The following is a 15,870-nucleotide window of genomic DNA, read 5'->3' as shown; positions in this document are numbered from 1 at the left end:
GTACCTGTCAGACAGGAAGGCACAGATGAGGTCCTTGGTATCATTGGACATCTGCACATTATCAGGGAAGTTGAGGTTATTCTTGTGATCCATGATCTTCCCGTATGTTCCTACTAGTGACTCAGCATAAAATGGGGTGTCGCCTAAAAAGAGAGGTGAAATTTAAAATATGTTTTGGGGCTTTTGTTAGGCTTTACAGGGGAGGTTAAACTAGCTTCAATAAACACAAATAGCCTAGTAGTGTGACCACTGGGTTTAAACCTAGGTGTACGGCATGCCACAAGACTGTTAGCCCGCTGAGCTAAATCCAAGACATTAGCTCAGGGAGCTAACACAAGTCTTGAGGTCTCAGGCAAGGTTACATATCACCCGAGCGGGGTTAATCAAACCATCTTTAGTCGCTAAGCCCCAATCCAAATGACAAAACTAAGAGAATTAACATTAGCAGGTCAACGGTCCAATTGAGATCCTGAAAACCATTCTGATTCAGGATCAAAGGAACTCACTCACCGACCAGCATCTCAAAGATGAACACCCCCACGGACCACCAGTCACACTCGCGGCCGTAGTAGCCGTCCCCCCCCTGGGACTTGAGCACCTCAGGGGAGATGTAGTCCGGAGTCCCCACCGCTGTGTCACAGTGGACCATGCCCGTCTGGAATGAGAGAGACGTGCAGACGGAGAGGCAGGCGGGGAGACAGGCAGACAGAGACATCGTTAAAGTAGGTAAACTAAACAGTGAAACATATTGGGCCAGTGTGCCAGACACAGATTAAGCCTAGTCCTTGAGTAAGAAGCTCTTTTAATGGTGACTCTGATTTTTAGTCCAGGACTAAGCCTAATCTGTGTTTTATTTATTTAACGAGGTAGGCCAGTTGAGAACAAGTTCTCATTTACAACTGCGACCTGACCAAGATAAAGCAAAGCAGTGCAACAAAAACAACACAAGGTTACACATTAACAAACGTACAGTCAATAACACAAAAGGAAAAATAGACAAATCTATGTTCAGTGTGAGCAAATGTAGAAGAGTAGAGAGAAAAGGCAATAAATAGGCTGTAGAGGCAAAAAATAATTACAATTTAGCATTAACACTGGAATGGCAGATGTGCAGATGATGATGTGCAAGTAGAGATACTTGGGTGCAAAAGAGCAAGAAGATAAGTAATGATATGGGGATGAGGTAGTCGGGTGTGCTATTTACAGATTGGCTGAGTACAGATACGGTGATCAGTAAGCTGCTCAGACAGCTGATGCTTAAAGTTAGAGGGGGAGATAAGACTCCAGCTTCAAAGATTTTTGCAATTTGTTCCAGTCATTGGCAGCAGAGAACTGGAAGGAAAGGCGGCCATAGGAAGTGCTGGCTTTGGGGGTGACCAGTGAGATATACCTGCTGGAGCGCGTGGCTGTTGCTATGGTTACCAGTGAGCGGGGATAAGGCGGGGCTTTACCTAGCAAAGACTTAGATGACCTGGAGCCAGTGGGTTTGGCAACGAATATGAAGCGAGGGCCAGCCAACGAGAGTGTACAGGTCGCAGTGGTGGGTAGTATATGGGGCTTTGGTGACAAAACGGATGGCACTGTGATAGACTGCATCCAATTTGTTGAGTAGAGTGTTGGGGGCTATTTTGTAAATGACATTGCCGAAGTCCAGGATCCGCAGGATAGTCAGTTTTACGAGAGTATATTTGGGGGCATGAGTGAAGGAGGCTTTGTTGCGAAATAGGAAGCAGATTCTAGATTTAATTTTGGATTGGAAATGCTTAATGTGAGTCTGGAAGGCGAGTTTACAGTTTAACCAGACACTTAGGTATTTGTAGTTGTCCACATATTCTAGGTCAGAACTGTCCAGAGTAGTGATGCTAGTCGGGCGGGAGGGTGCAGGCAGCAATCGGTTGAAGAGCACGCACTTAGTTTTACTAGCATTTAAAAGCAGGTGGAGGCCACGGAAGGAGTGTTGTATGGCGTTGAAGCTCGTTTGGAGGTTAGTTAACACAGCGTCCAAAGAAGGGCCAGATGTATACAGAATGATGTCGTTTGCGTAGAGGTGTATCAGAGAATCACCAGCAGCGAGAGCGACATCATTGATGTTTACAGAGAAAAGAGTCAGCCCAAGAATTGAACCCTGTGGCACCCCCATAGAGACTGCCAGAGGTCCGGACAACAGGCCCTCCGATTTGACACACAACTCTATCTGAGAAGTGGTTGGTGAACCAGGCGAGGCAGTCATTTGAGAAACCAAGGCTGTTGAGTCTGCCGATAAGAATGTGGTGATTGACAGAGTCGAAAGCCTTGGCCAGGTCGATGAAGGCGGCTGCACAGTACTGTCTTCTATCGATGGTGGTTATGATATCGTTTAGTACCTTGAGCGTGGCTGAGGTGCACCCGTGACCGTCTCAGAAATCAGATTACATAGTGGAAAAGGTAAGGTGGGTTTCGAAATGGTTGGTGATCTGTTTATTATCTTGGCTTTCGAAGATTTTAGAAAGGCAGGGTAGGATAGATATAAGTCTGTAACAGTTTGGGTCTAGAGTGTCTCCCCCTTTGAAGAGAAGGATGACCGCAGCAGCTTTCTCAGACGACACGAAAGAGGTTGAATAGGCTAGTAATAGGGGTTGAAACAATTTTGGCAGATCATTTTAGAGAGGGTCCAGATTGTCTAGCCCATCTGATTTGTAGGATCCAGATTTTGCAGCTCTTTCAGAACATCAGCTGTCTGGATTTGGGTGAAGGAGAAGCGGGGGGGGTTGGGCAAGTTGCTACACGGGGTGCTGAGATGTTGGCCAGGGTAGGGGTAGCCAGGGGGAAAGCATGGCCAGCCATGGAAAAATGCTTATTGAAATGATCGATTATTGTAGATTTATCAGTGGTGACAGTGTTTCCTATCTTCAGTGCAGTGGGCAGCTGGGAGGAGGTGCTCTTATTCTACATGGACTTTACAGTGTCCCCAAACTTTTTGGAATTAGTGCTACAGGAAGCAAATTTCTGTTTGAAAAAGCTAGCCTTAGCTTTCCTAACTGACTGAGTATATTGGTTCCTGACTTCCCTGAAAAGTTGCATATCGCGGGGGCTATTTCATGCTAATGCAGAACGCCACAGGATTTTTTTGTGCCGGTCAAGGGCAGTCAAGTCTGGGGTGAACCAAGGGCTATATTTGTTCTTAGTTCTACATTTTTTGAAAGGGGTATGCTTATTTAAGATGGTGAGGAAAGCACTTTTAAAGAATAACCAGGCATCCTCTACTGACGGGATGAGGTCAATATCCTTCCAGGATACCCCGGCCAGGTCGATTAGAAAGGCCTGCTCGCTGAAGTGTTTTACGGAGCGTTTGATAGTGATGAGGGGTGGTCATTTGACTGCAGACCCAGTACGCACGCAGGCAATGAGGAAGTGATCGCTGAGATCCTAGTTGAAGACAGCAGATGTATATTTAGAAGGCAGGTTGTTCAGGATGTGTCTGGGAAACTGTGTCTGGGAAACCGGAGCTTTTTGGCACAGTTTACCTGTCCTGTAAGTCATGATTCAGCCACTTAACCTGATAGACTTTCTATGTGGAAATTGACACTAAACAATTCATAATCTGACCACATGGTGGTGCACTGGAGCAGTGGAATTCCCCCAAACCCAGATTTTAGCAGTAGACAGTTCATCGCCTTGGAAATGGTCTAAAATTAGCTCATGTTAGAATTAAAAGTTACAGAAGAAAGCATAAAAAAAAGTAAGGTCTAGGGCTTGAGTTTGGTGTTTCAGACAAAATTACCATAACAAGACCATTTCGGGTTAGGATGGCGTCTCACTCAGAAAACCCCCACAGCCCAGTCTAGGCCCTGGACCAGTGCTTCCCAGTCCTGGGGACCCAAAGGGGTGCACATTTTGTTTTTTTCCTTAGAACTAACACACCTGATTCAAGTGAAGGCTTGATGACGAGTTGATTCTTGAATCAGCAGTGTTAGTGCTAAGGCAAAAAAACTTAATGAGATCCCCTTTGGCTCCACAGGACCAGGTAGCACTGCCCTAGACCCTCAGCCAATTCTCCAACTCCCCTGCAAACTCACAGAGTCCATCTTCATGCAGGTGCCAAAGTCAGCCAGCTTGAGGTGGCCATTTTGGTCCAGTAGTATGTTGTCTGGTTTCACATCACGGTGGATGAAACCCATAGAGTGGATGGCATCTAGAGCCAGCACCACCTCAGCAGTGTAGAAACGGACCCACTTCTCTGGCATGTCGTAGTTCATGGTCAGGGTGACCAGATCTCCACCAGGCATATACTCCATCACCATGTAGAGGTGGAGGTCATCTTGGAAAGCACAGCACAGCTGGAAAACACATATCACAACAATAACCGCTTGACTGACATTTGGAGTATGTGAGAGGTGTGTGTACTGTACGTGTATGAGTGTACATCTCACCTGGACGACCCAGGGGCTGTTGGAGAAGGCCATGATGTCTCTCTCCTCCCAGAAGAAGGCGGAGTCAGAGCGTTTGATCATCTCAAACTTGCTCAGCTGTTTCATGGCGTACACCTTCTGAGACGCCTTGTGACGGACCTGGAGGAGGGGAGGTACATTTTTTATTTCACCTTTATTTAACTACACAAGTCAGTTAAGATTCTTATTTACAATGACGGCCTCCTGCGGGGACGGGGGCCTGGGATTAAAAGGACAAAACACACATCATGACGACACAACACTACATAGAGAGACATAAGACAACAACATAGCAAGGCAGCAACACAACATGGCAGCAACACATAACACAGCATGGTAGCAACACAACATGACAACAACATGGTAGCAGCACAAAACATGGTTCAAACATTATGGGTCACAGACAACAGCACAAAGGGCAAGAAGGTAGAGACAACAATACATCACACAAGGCAGCCACAACTGTCAGTAAGAGTGTCCATGCTTGAGTCTTTAAATTAAGAGATTGAGATGACGAGGCATAAGATTACACACACACACACACACACACACACACACTTTATTTATACAAGTAGTAGACGCTACTGAGATTCATGATTTATTTTACGAGGGAAACTGCCAAAAGAAAGCAGTATAAACACACATTCATAACATAGTCACAAGTAGACAAGATACAATGTCACTTTGACAGTGACAAAGTTGCAGAGAATGCCTTTGAAGGCCCTTGATAACATAAAGTCCTGCAAACAACATGACAACACACGACACCCACAGGACAACATGTACACACAGATCGACAAGGCCCCCCCTCTTCACACAAGACTTCAGACACAAAATGAATCTTTCCAACACACACACACGACCTGTCTAAACATGCCTTTATTACAAGGTACACAGAACCTGAAAAATACACAAAGAAAAACATGCAGACAGGCAGGCACCTGGAAGGGGGAGACACGAACACAAGAGGTCACACAGGCAGTGAGGAATGGAAATGTTCTTCATCTGTTTGTGTATCATTGTATCTTTGTGCCACAAACACACGGAGGGAGTTTCTCACCAGTTGCACCTCTCCATAGGCTCCTCTGCCGATCATCTTGACCTTGTCAAAGTCCTCCAGTTTGATCTGCAGGTCCCGCATCTTAACCATGGCCTTCTCATCTACAGGACACAGAGGTCAGAGGTCAAATAGGTTACCTTGCAAACAGAGGCCCACGCAAATGGTTGCGTTCAAAGGAGAGGTCAGCAAGGGCCTCACAGAGGTCAAATACCTTTGCAGTTGTACCAGTGGTTAGTTACATTAACTTGCCCGTCTATCTGTGTTGTGTCACCAATTGCAACAGTAAAGGTGATACATGTTTGGCGTCGGGTTTCATACTGGTTATTATATAGTCTTCTGATATGAAATATTGCAAGGCAGGGTTGATACAGAAACTGTAGTTAATTGTTATAAACCTGGAACTAAGGGAGAGGTTGTACATTCACACTGGCAAAACAATCCAATCCAAACAATCTTGTTCGACGGTGCACCCGAGTGCAGAATAATTGATCAATTTACGAATGCACTTAATTCTGTTATGACAGGTGTCAGTAAACAGAGGCTAAAAACAGAATTAAATTGTTGCCAGTAGCATGGTTACAGTCACTAGGTGAGTAAAATTATCAGAATATATTCAGAATATGTTCTTCTCTCATTATAAGAGCTTGGATCTACACCGAGTGTACAAAACATTAAGGACACAGGCTCTTTCCATGACAGACTGACCAGGTGAATCTGGATGAAAGCTATGACCCCTTATTGATGTCACTTGTCACTTTAAAATCAGTGTAGATGAAGGGAAGGAGACAGGTTAAATAAGGATTTTTAAACCTTGAGACAATTGAGACATGGATTGTATGTGTGCCATTCAGAAGGCTAATGAGCACAACAAATGATCCTTTGAACAGGGTATGATAGTAAGTGTCTGGCGCACCAGTTTGTGTCAAGAACTGCAACGCTTCTGGGGTTTTCCACACTCAACAGTTTCCAGTGTGTATCAAGAATTGTCAACCACCCAAAGGACATCCAGCCAACTTGACACATTATTGGAGTAAACATGGGCCAGCATCCCTTTGGAATGCTTCAGACACCTTGTACAGTCCATTCCCCCAGTCAGCAATTTTGATCTTGCATTCTTTTGAACTTAACATGAATTGGGGTATTTAGGTATTGGGGTATTGGAGTACTATATAGCTTGAGAACATTAAAACAGAACAAAGCTATGTCAATAACTAAATTGACAAAAATGCAGATCACCATTTTAGTCCCAAGCTTTTGATTGGCACAAATTCCAGACACAAATCTGTTTGCTAGCACAGACTGGAATATGTTCCGGGATTCTTCCGATGGCATTGGGTAGTAAACCACATCAGTCACTGGCTTCATCAATAGGTCGTCCCCCACAGTGACCCTACGTACATACCCCAACCAGTAGCCATGGATTACAGGCAACATCCGCACTGAGCCAAATGGGTAGAGCTGCCGCTTTCAAGCTTATAGGAAATCCCGCTATGTCCTCCGACGAACAATCAATCAAACATGCAAAGAGTCAATACAGGACTAAGATTGAATCGTACTATACCGGCTCCGATGCTCGTTGGATGTGGCAGGGCTTGCAAACTAATACAGACTACAAAGGGAAGCACAGCCGCGAGCTGCCCAGTGACACGAGCCTACCAGATGAGCTAAATTACTTCTATGCTCGCTTCGAAGCAAGTAACACTGAAACATGCATGCGAGCACCAGCTGTTCTGGACAACTGTGTGATCACGCTCTCCTTAGCCGATGTGACCTAAACAGGTCAACATTCACAAGGTCTCTGGGCCAGACGGATTACCAGGATGTGTACTCCAAGCATGCGCTGACCAACTGGAAAGTGTCTTCAATGACATTTTCAACCTCTCCCTGACTGAGTCTGTAATACCTACATGTTTCAAGCAGAACACCATAGTCCCTGTGCCCAAGAACACTAAGGTAACCTGCCTAAATGACTACCGACCCATAGCACTCACATCTGTAGCCATGGAGTGCTTTGAAAGGCTGGTCATGGCTCACATCAACACGCTTATCCCAGAAACCCTAGACCCACTCCAATTTGCATACCGCCCAAACAGATCCACATATGACGCAGGTTCTATTGCACTCCACACTGCCCTTTTCCACCTGGACAAAAGGAACACTTATGTGAGAATGCTATACATTGACTACAGCTCAGCGTTCAACACCATAGTGCCCTCAAAGCTCATCACTAAGCTAAGGACCCTGGGACTAAACAAGATCCTGGACTTCCTGATGGGCCACACCCAGGTGGTAATGGTAGGTAACAACACATCCGCCACGCTGATCCTCAACACGGGGGCCCCTCAGGGGTGCGTGCTCAGTCCCCTCCTGTACCCCGTTCACTCATGACTGCATGGCCAGGCACAACTCCATCATTAAGTTTACGGATTACACAACAGTGGTAGGCCTGATCACCGACAATGATGAGACAGCATACAGGGAGGAGGTCAGAGACCTGGCCGTGTGGTGCCAGGATAACAACCTCTCCCTCAACGTGATCAAGACAAACAAGATGATTGTGGACTACAGGAAAAGTAGGACCGAGCCCTCCACCATTCTCATCGACGGGACTGTAGTGGAGAAGGATCGAGAGTTTCAAGTTCCTTGGTGGACACGACAAAGCCTATTCACCCTCAGGAGACTGATAAGATTGGCATGAGCCCTCAGATCCTCAAAAAGTTCTACAGCTGCCCCATCGAGAGCATTTTGACTGGTTGCGTCACTGCCTGGTATGGCAACTTCTCGGCTTCCGACCGCAAGGTACTACAGAGGGTAGTGCGTACAGCCCAGTACATCACTGGGGCCAAGCTTCCTGCCATCCAGGACCTCTATACCAAGCAGTGTCAGAGGCCCTAAAAATTGTCTAAGACACCAGCCACCCAAGTCATAAACTGTTTTCTCTGCTACCGCACGACAAGCGGTACCAGAGTGCCAAGTCTGGGTCAAAAAGGCTTCTTAACAGCTTCTACCCCCAACCCATAAGACTCCTGAACAGCTAATCAAAGGGCTACCCAGACCCCTCTTTTATGCTGCTGCTACTCTGTTTCTTATCCATGCATAGTCACTTTAACTCTACCTACATATTACCTCAATTACATTGACTAACCAGTGCCCCCGCACATTGACTCTGTACCGGTACCCCCTGTATAAAGCCTCACTACTGTTATTTTACTGCTGCTCTTTTAAATATGTTACTTTTGATTTCTTTTAAATATTTGTTACTTTTTAAAATATTTTTGACAATTTCTTAAAACTGCATTGTTGTTTAAGGGCTTGTAAGTAAGCTTTGCACTGTAAGGTCTACACCTGTTTTATGTGACAAATACCATTTGATTTGCTTGAAGTTAAGCAACGTTAGCCAGTTAGCTTGGGTACTTGACTGCTGCTGTGAGGCCAGAATGCTCGGATCAACCCTACTCCTCGGCCTGAGCGTCCAATGTTTTGCTCTGAACACTCCTGAGAGCGAAAACGCTCTGAATTTACACAAGGACTATCTGACAACGCACTGAATTATGTACGCCCAGAGCGCACTGACACACCGGAGTGAATTTACAAATGCACACTAAAGATGACAATGGATTACGATGTTGAAAGTAGCCAAGAAGATATGGAGGAGATATGAAGTCGAGCAATATTAAATATAGAGCAATATTTACGTGCTCTGGATATCTCCATTTTTCAGCTGCGTTTAGATTAGATGGTACGAGATAGAGCATGAAGGTAAATGCCGTTGAACCTGGCAGTTAATGCCATCAGCCGCCATGGTAGATGGGACTTGGCGCCGGCGTTCAAATATTTGTACTTTTTCTACTGGATGTTGATTTGCACTGTTTCTGAATCACCATAGCAACGCATACAACACGCTTGCTTGCTTTTGCCATCTCCTTCTTCCTTGCTACCTCAGATAATGCAAAGCATCTTATTACCAAGGTCTGCCTCAAAGCAATGATATAGCTTACATCTGTTTAAGAAGGCGTCTATGTTTTTGTTTTTCCGTAGCGCCGGGTAGTCCAAATCCAGGGCCAAAGCATTCATGGAATCCTGCGGAAAAAGTCAAATAAATCCAATCAATTGAATGTGTTTGAAATGGTTTTCATGCGTTATTATAGAATCTAATTAAGCCAAGAATTCAGTTCACCTGCTAAATACAAGCTTAAAGGAAAAGTTCAGTCATGACATGTTTTGACATTGTGTTTACTTACCTTGAAAGCTCATGATCAAAATATGTCAAATTGATGAAATATCGCTATCAGTTTTAAATCTTTCTAACCGAAACAGTCTGTGTTCCGATTCCAAACAGTCATACTACTTAGACTGAAGCAATGTATTGGGCTGGAGATGCATTCCAAGTCGTACGCTAGCATGGACAATGGAACATAGCCTGTCTTCTTTCTGATCTCCAGCAAACAACTCAATGATTTATACCATCAAATGAATTAATAAAAAGGGAAAGGTCAAAATGACTAGGCTAATGAAATCAATATCTCTTATTGCCCTTCATAGCAGCGTTCTCCCAAATGCAACACCCCTGGGAGAGAAGATGAGTCTGCTAATAGACAGAATAACAAGCAAATGACACAATGACTAGTGGAGTTCTGCCTTTGATGTAGGGGGTAACAGGGATGGCCTTCTGGGCATGGCATTTCAACAACCTCCTAGAGGGATGGCCTTCTGGGCATTTCAACAACCTCCTAGAGGGCTGGCCATCTGGGCATTTCAACAACCTCCTAGAGGGATGGCCATCTGGGCATTTCAACAACCTCCTAGAGGGATGGCCATCTGGGCATTTCAACAACCTCCTAGAGGGATGGCCATCTGGGCATTTCAACAACCTCCTAGAGGGATGGCCATCTGGGCATTTCAACAACCTCCTAGAGGGATGGCCATCTGGGCATTTCAACAACCTCCTAGAGGGATGGCCATCTGGGCATTTCAACAACCTCCTAGAGGGATGGCCATCTGGGCATTTCAACAACCTCCTAGAGGGATGGCCATCTGGGCATGGGCATTCAACATCTCCTTCCAAAACAAGTCACAGTGATATAAAGGCAGACCTCCTGCCTGTCCTTTCCAGGTCCTGTCTACACTCCACCACAGCCGGCTGGTAGTATATAGAGTGAGGGTAGTTTATAAATACCACACCCACGGGGGATGTGTGGGTGGTGAGGGACTCCATGCTACTTAAGACCATGGGTTTAGTAGGAAGAAAAAGTTTTGAAACATTTCAAGTTATTACCTCCAGGAATGTGGAGGGAGGGTCAAGTGGAGTCAACTAGGGGGAAGGGAGGATGTTCTCACAGCATCAGATGTCCCCCCTTAACTCTAGCCATGTGAGTGGCCAGGTCTAGGATGGCTCTCCCTGGCATGTGGAACAATTCCTAGCCTTTTGTTTGTGTGTGAGGGAGAGCTAAAGAGAGAGTGAGAGAGAGAGAGGGCTAAAGAGAGAGTGAGAGAGAGAGAGCCAAGAGAGAGAGAGAGCCGAGAGAGAGCCAAAGAGAGAGAGCCAAAGAGAGAGAGAGCGAGAGAGCCAAAGAGAGAGAGAGCGAGAGAGAGAGAGAGCTAGAGAGAGTGAGAACTAGAGAGAGCTATAGAGAAAGAGAGAGAGCTAAAGAGAGCTAAGAGAGCTATAGAGAGAGCTAAAGAGAGAGCTAGAGAGAGAGAGAGAGAGCTAAAGAGAGAGCTAAGAGAGAGCTATAGAGAGAGCGAGAGAGAGCTAAGAGAGAGGGCTATAGCGAGAGAGAGTGCTATATATATATAGAGAGAGAGGGCTATAGAGAGAGAGGGCTATAGAGAGAGAGGGCTATAGAGAGAGAGAGCTATAGAGAGAGAGAGCTATAGAGAGAGAGAGCTATAGAGAGAGAGAGCTATAGAGAGAGAGAGCTATAGAGAGAGAGAGCTATAGAGAGAGAGAGAGCTATAGAGAGAGAGAGAGAGCTATAGAGAGAGAGAGAGAGCTATAGAGAGAGAGAGAGAGCTATAGAGAGCGAGAGAGAGAGCTATAGAGAGAGAGAGAGCTATAGAGAGAGAGAGAGCTATAGAGAGAGAGAGCTAGAGAGAGAGAGAGCTATAGAGAGAGAGCTATAGAGAGAGCTATAGAGAGAGCTATAGAGAGAGCTATAGAGAGAGAGAGCTATAGAGAGAGAGAGAGCTATAGAGAGAGAGAGAGCTATAGAGAGAGAGAGCTATAGAGAGAGCTATAGAGAGAGCTATAGAGAGAGCTATAGAGAGAGCTATAGAGAGAGCTATAGAGAGAGCTATAGAGAGAGAGAGAGCTATAGAGAGAGAGAGCTATAGAGAGAGAGAGAGCTATAGAGAGAGAGAGAGCTATAGAGAGAGAGAGCTATAGAGAGAGAGAGAGCTATAGAGAGAGAGAGAGCTATAGAGAGAGAGAGAGCTATAGAGAGAGAGAGCTATAGAGAGAGAGCTATAGAGAGAGAGCTATAGAGAGAGAGAGCTATAGAGAGAGAGAGAGCTATAGAGAGAGAGCTATAGAGAGAGAGAGAGCTATAGAGAGAGAGAGCTATAGAGAGAGAGAGAGGGCTATAGAGAGAGAGAGGGCTATATAGAGAGAGAGGGCTATAGAGAGAGAGAGGGCTATAGAGAGAGAGAGAGCTATAGAGAGAGAGAGAGCTATAGAGAGAGAGAGAGGGCTATAGAGAGAGAGCTATAGAGAGAGAGAGCTATAGAGAGAGAGAGAGCTATAGAGAGAGAGAGAGAGAGAGAGAGAGAGAGAGAGCGATAGAGAGAGAGCTATAGAGAGAGAGAGCTAGAGAGAGAGAGAGCTATAGAGAGAGAGAGCTATAGAGAGAGAGAGAGCTATAGAGAGAGAGAGGGCTATAGAGAGAGAGCTATAGAGAGAGAGCTATAGAGAGAGAGAGAGAGAGAGAGAGAGAGAGAGAGAGAGAGAGCTATAGAGAGAGAGCTATAGAGAGAGAGAGCTATAGAGAGAGAGCTATAGAGAGAGAGAGCTATAGAGAGAGAGAGAGAGAGAGAGCTATAGAGAGAGAGAGCTATAGAGAGAGAGAGAGCTATAGAGAGAGAGAGCTATAGAGAGAGAGAGCTATAGAGAGAGAGAGAGCTATAGAGAGAGAGAGAGCTATAGAGAGAGAGCTATAGAGAGCTATAGAGAGAGCTATAGAGAGAGCTATAGAGAGAGCTATAGAGAGAGAGCTAAAGAGTGAGAGAGCTAAAGAGCGAGAGAGCTAAAGTAAGAGAGCTAAAGATAGAGTGAGAGAAAGAAAAAGGGAGCGAGAGAGATGTCCCCTGGTGCAGACCGTGTGTGTGGAAATAGACCCGGGGCTCAGGGGCTATAATGGTTTATTGAACAGTTCTCTGACTTGACCCAGCATTTCTAGGAGCTCAGGGTCCATTTAATTTTAGCAGCTGTGTGGGTCTGTGACGGAATACATTTTGTCATTGACTGCATGTATTCTATTTGTAATAGTGACGAATCCTAAATCTACATCCAGAGTACTCATCAAATGGCTCAGACACACCAGTAGGACTGTCAAACGGGTGGCTACTTAGCAACTCTGAACAGTTTCGGTAGCCAATCTCGTGTTCACACAGCAATGACCTTGAAGTCGTCAGCCACTCAGTTAAAATACTCCAAACCAGAAGGTGGCAGTAGTGTTTGACAATGCATGTCTGTCTGTTGCTTGGTGGTCAGAGAGCCTGTTCCTGGAGAGCTACCCTCCTGTAGGCTGTGATTCTCCTTTTTTACACAGTCTGTTAATACAACAAAAACTAGACTACGGTACCTCCTCCAATGCGATAAACTAGACCCCATCATTCCCTCTCTACATGCAGAGGATGCTGACCAATCACAAATAGTTTCTCTCACTCTCTGCATGGCATGCTGTCCCATTACAAGTGTCCCCGCTAAGAGTGAGCAGTTCGATGCTGGTGAGGAGAGAACGGCTATACCACAGAGTGCTTGTCAGAAACATGAGTGCTGCTGGTGCTAACAAGACCGTTGATATAGTGCCAAAGAAGGGTGCATCTTCAGTGGTATGGCCAGTGGCATGTATTCATGGATGCTAAAGTGAGCCAGGCTTCCCCAAAAAATGTACCAAGGAAAAAAACATACAAAATGATTTACCTTTTATCTCTCTGGGTTTCATAAATGTCCCTCAAATCGCAAGACTGAATGTATCTCACCGGAGAAAGCATCCTAGCAAACGAAAGAGCGCCCCTCTGTCTCAGTATGTGTAGCCCATCTATCTGATGCTGTCTGGTCAAAAAGAGTATGACATTGTTACCGCCCGTAGCGTGCCTAAACTGAGTGAACGCTGCTATGAACGGTCCTGGCACAAGGGAAGGGAAGCCCGTTTGGATTTAGCTTCACACAAATCACATCAGAAGACAAATGTCATTGAATCATTGCGTTGTTGTCCTCCGGTGGCTAGCCATCTAGCTAAAATCATCTCTTTCCTAAACTAGTCATGGATGGAGATAGGGATTTTGACTTGTGGTTTTACTTCATTCTCTGTACTGGCCAATGATTATAACAGCAATTCTGATCCAAACATAAATTCATACATTGTGCCCCTGGCCTGAAAGGATGGAAGTTTAAAATGTAGCGAGATGTATTATTCCACATCATATTTGGCTTACTTTGATTGGACTAAATCATTTGTTATCTTTTAGTTGTTACTGTATTAGACTAAGCATAGTTGACTAGATGATGTTGAAGTTGAAATGGTGTTGGATAATGTAGTCAGTGTTTGTTTTCTTTATGACTTGTGGTAACTTAATAGTTGTTTTGTGGTCCAAAAATGTCAAACATTAACTTGCGTGGCCATGCTGTAGGTCATGTAAGTGTTTGCTGTAACATATGATTGAACTAACAGGTTATAGAGCAAACAACGCAATTATCACAACACATTGGAAGTAATATGTATTTTTTCCACCTGGCTTGGCTTCCCTGGTGATTTTACCCACACACTGTTACTGAGTATGGCAGTATTTTGGCTATAGGCAAAGCGACCAAATGCAGGTGTTGTGCAAAAAGTGCCTCAGAGTTGTGGCGACGACACTACAAATGTATTCAATCATTTGAATATAAAACATGCCACAGACACATAGAAATCAGAGGCTATCCCTATAACATGACCAAAGACATGGCTCCTATCTACAAAGTCAGCAAAGACAGCTTCAAGAAGATGATAAACAAGCTGACAGGAGATACACGATTCCATCTTGCAGATATTTCTCCCAAGTCGCCATCCCAACACTATAACAAAATGAAGGGAGAAGTTGAAACATTGAATGTAGAGTTGAATGAGTGGACCAGACTACAATGTTTTGGACACTGGCTGCACCTTGCAACTGGTAGGTTAAGGCACTTTGACTTTTAATTCAATTATAATAATGATTGAACTTACTTCTACACAATCATAAGCTTCCTACTCCATCTGTAGCCTATGGCTGCCTGAATTAAAAATGAACTTAATTTAAGAAATCATATGCCTAATGATAAAATAAACTCAATGTTATGAATTAATTAATAAGTACTGTGCTTATAGCACACTATATTTTGATAATCATGTTAAACATTTGTTTGTTAATATGTAGGTGTAATAATGCTATCATATGTAGCCTATAACAATGTTGGAAAGTATTTCACTCGGTTAGCTGCGGTATGTATTCAGAATATGATCTCATTTTAGAAGTGACAGGTGTTTTAACCATGTCTGATGGAATTAACAAGTTTACACTCACATGTTTTTAAAAATTGCAATTCATAAATTGCTATTTATGCCCCCCCCCCAAAAAAATATCACAATTAGATATTTTGTCCAAATCCTGCAGCCCTACTTAGTTACTGTGCTAAAGTTGCTACTGTTGTAGAAAACCCTTGTTGATACTAGCCAGATGGCCACAGCTATATTCCAATACAGCAATTCCAAGATGGCGTCGTCCTCTCTTTACTTTTTGTATTTTCTTGTCTTTTTTGTATACATTGAAAAATACATTTAAATCTCTTTTACATTTTAAAATTAAATATACCTCCCGGTAACCCGCCTCACTCAATGTGACACGGATCCGCTATTTTGTTTTTAGACCTTATAGCCAAAACCTCCATCAGTTGCTAGCCATCAGAAGCTAAGCAGCTAATTAGCTACTAGCTATTTAGTCATTGTTAGCCACTGCTAGCGGCCTTTACCCTCTGCACAGGCACCAGACGTTTTTTAGCCCTGATAATACCTGCCAGCATCGGACTGTTTTCTCCACTACGACGCCGTATTCCTGCCGTAAACCCTGGACCATTACTCCTGATCATCACAGCTCGCTAGCTGCCACCGAGTGACCCAGCCCCGAAGCTAGCCCTGAGCCAGGCGC

At 44.6% G+C, this 15,870-nt stretch overlaps 1 protein-coding gene across 7 annotated transcripts in view; it reads right to left on the bottom strand.

The window, feature by feature from the left end:
- LOC112249925 (rho-associated protein kinase 2-like) overlaps positions 1–15,870 on the bottom strand; it is a 66,278-nt gene that overhangs the window by 38,916 nt on the left and 11,492 nt on the right. For all 7 annotated transcript variants that reach the window (XM_042321483.1, XM_042321481.1, XM_042321480.1 and 4 more), the window contains exons 2-7: positions 9,486–9,567; positions 5,488–5,588; positions 4,410–4,547; positions 4,056–4,316; positions 511–655; positions 5–143 (exon numbers count right to left, since the gene is read on the bottom strand). In XM_042321483.1, coding sequence (XP_042177417.1) covers positions 5–143; positions 511–655; positions 4,056–4,316; positions 4,410–4,547; positions 5,488–5,588; positions 9,486–9,567 — 866 coding nt within the window. The remainder of the gene's footprint in view (positions 1–4; positions 144–510; positions 656–4,055; positions 4,317–4,409; positions 4,548–5,487; positions 5,589–9,485; positions 9,568–15,870) is intronic.

The sequence above is a fragment of the Oncorhynchus tshawytscha genome, linkage group LG05, assembly GCF_018296145.1.
Source record: "Oncorhynchus tshawytscha isolate Ot180627B linkage group LG05, Otsh_v2.0, whole genome shotgun sequence".
In the NCBI taxonomy this organism is placed as follows: domain Eukaryota; kingdom Metazoa; phylum Chordata; class Actinopteri; order Salmoniformes; family Salmonidae; genus Oncorhynchus; species Oncorhynchus tshawytscha.
Note: the sequence above shows the minus strand (reverse complement) of the source record. Positions and strands in the feature narration are given on the sequence as shown.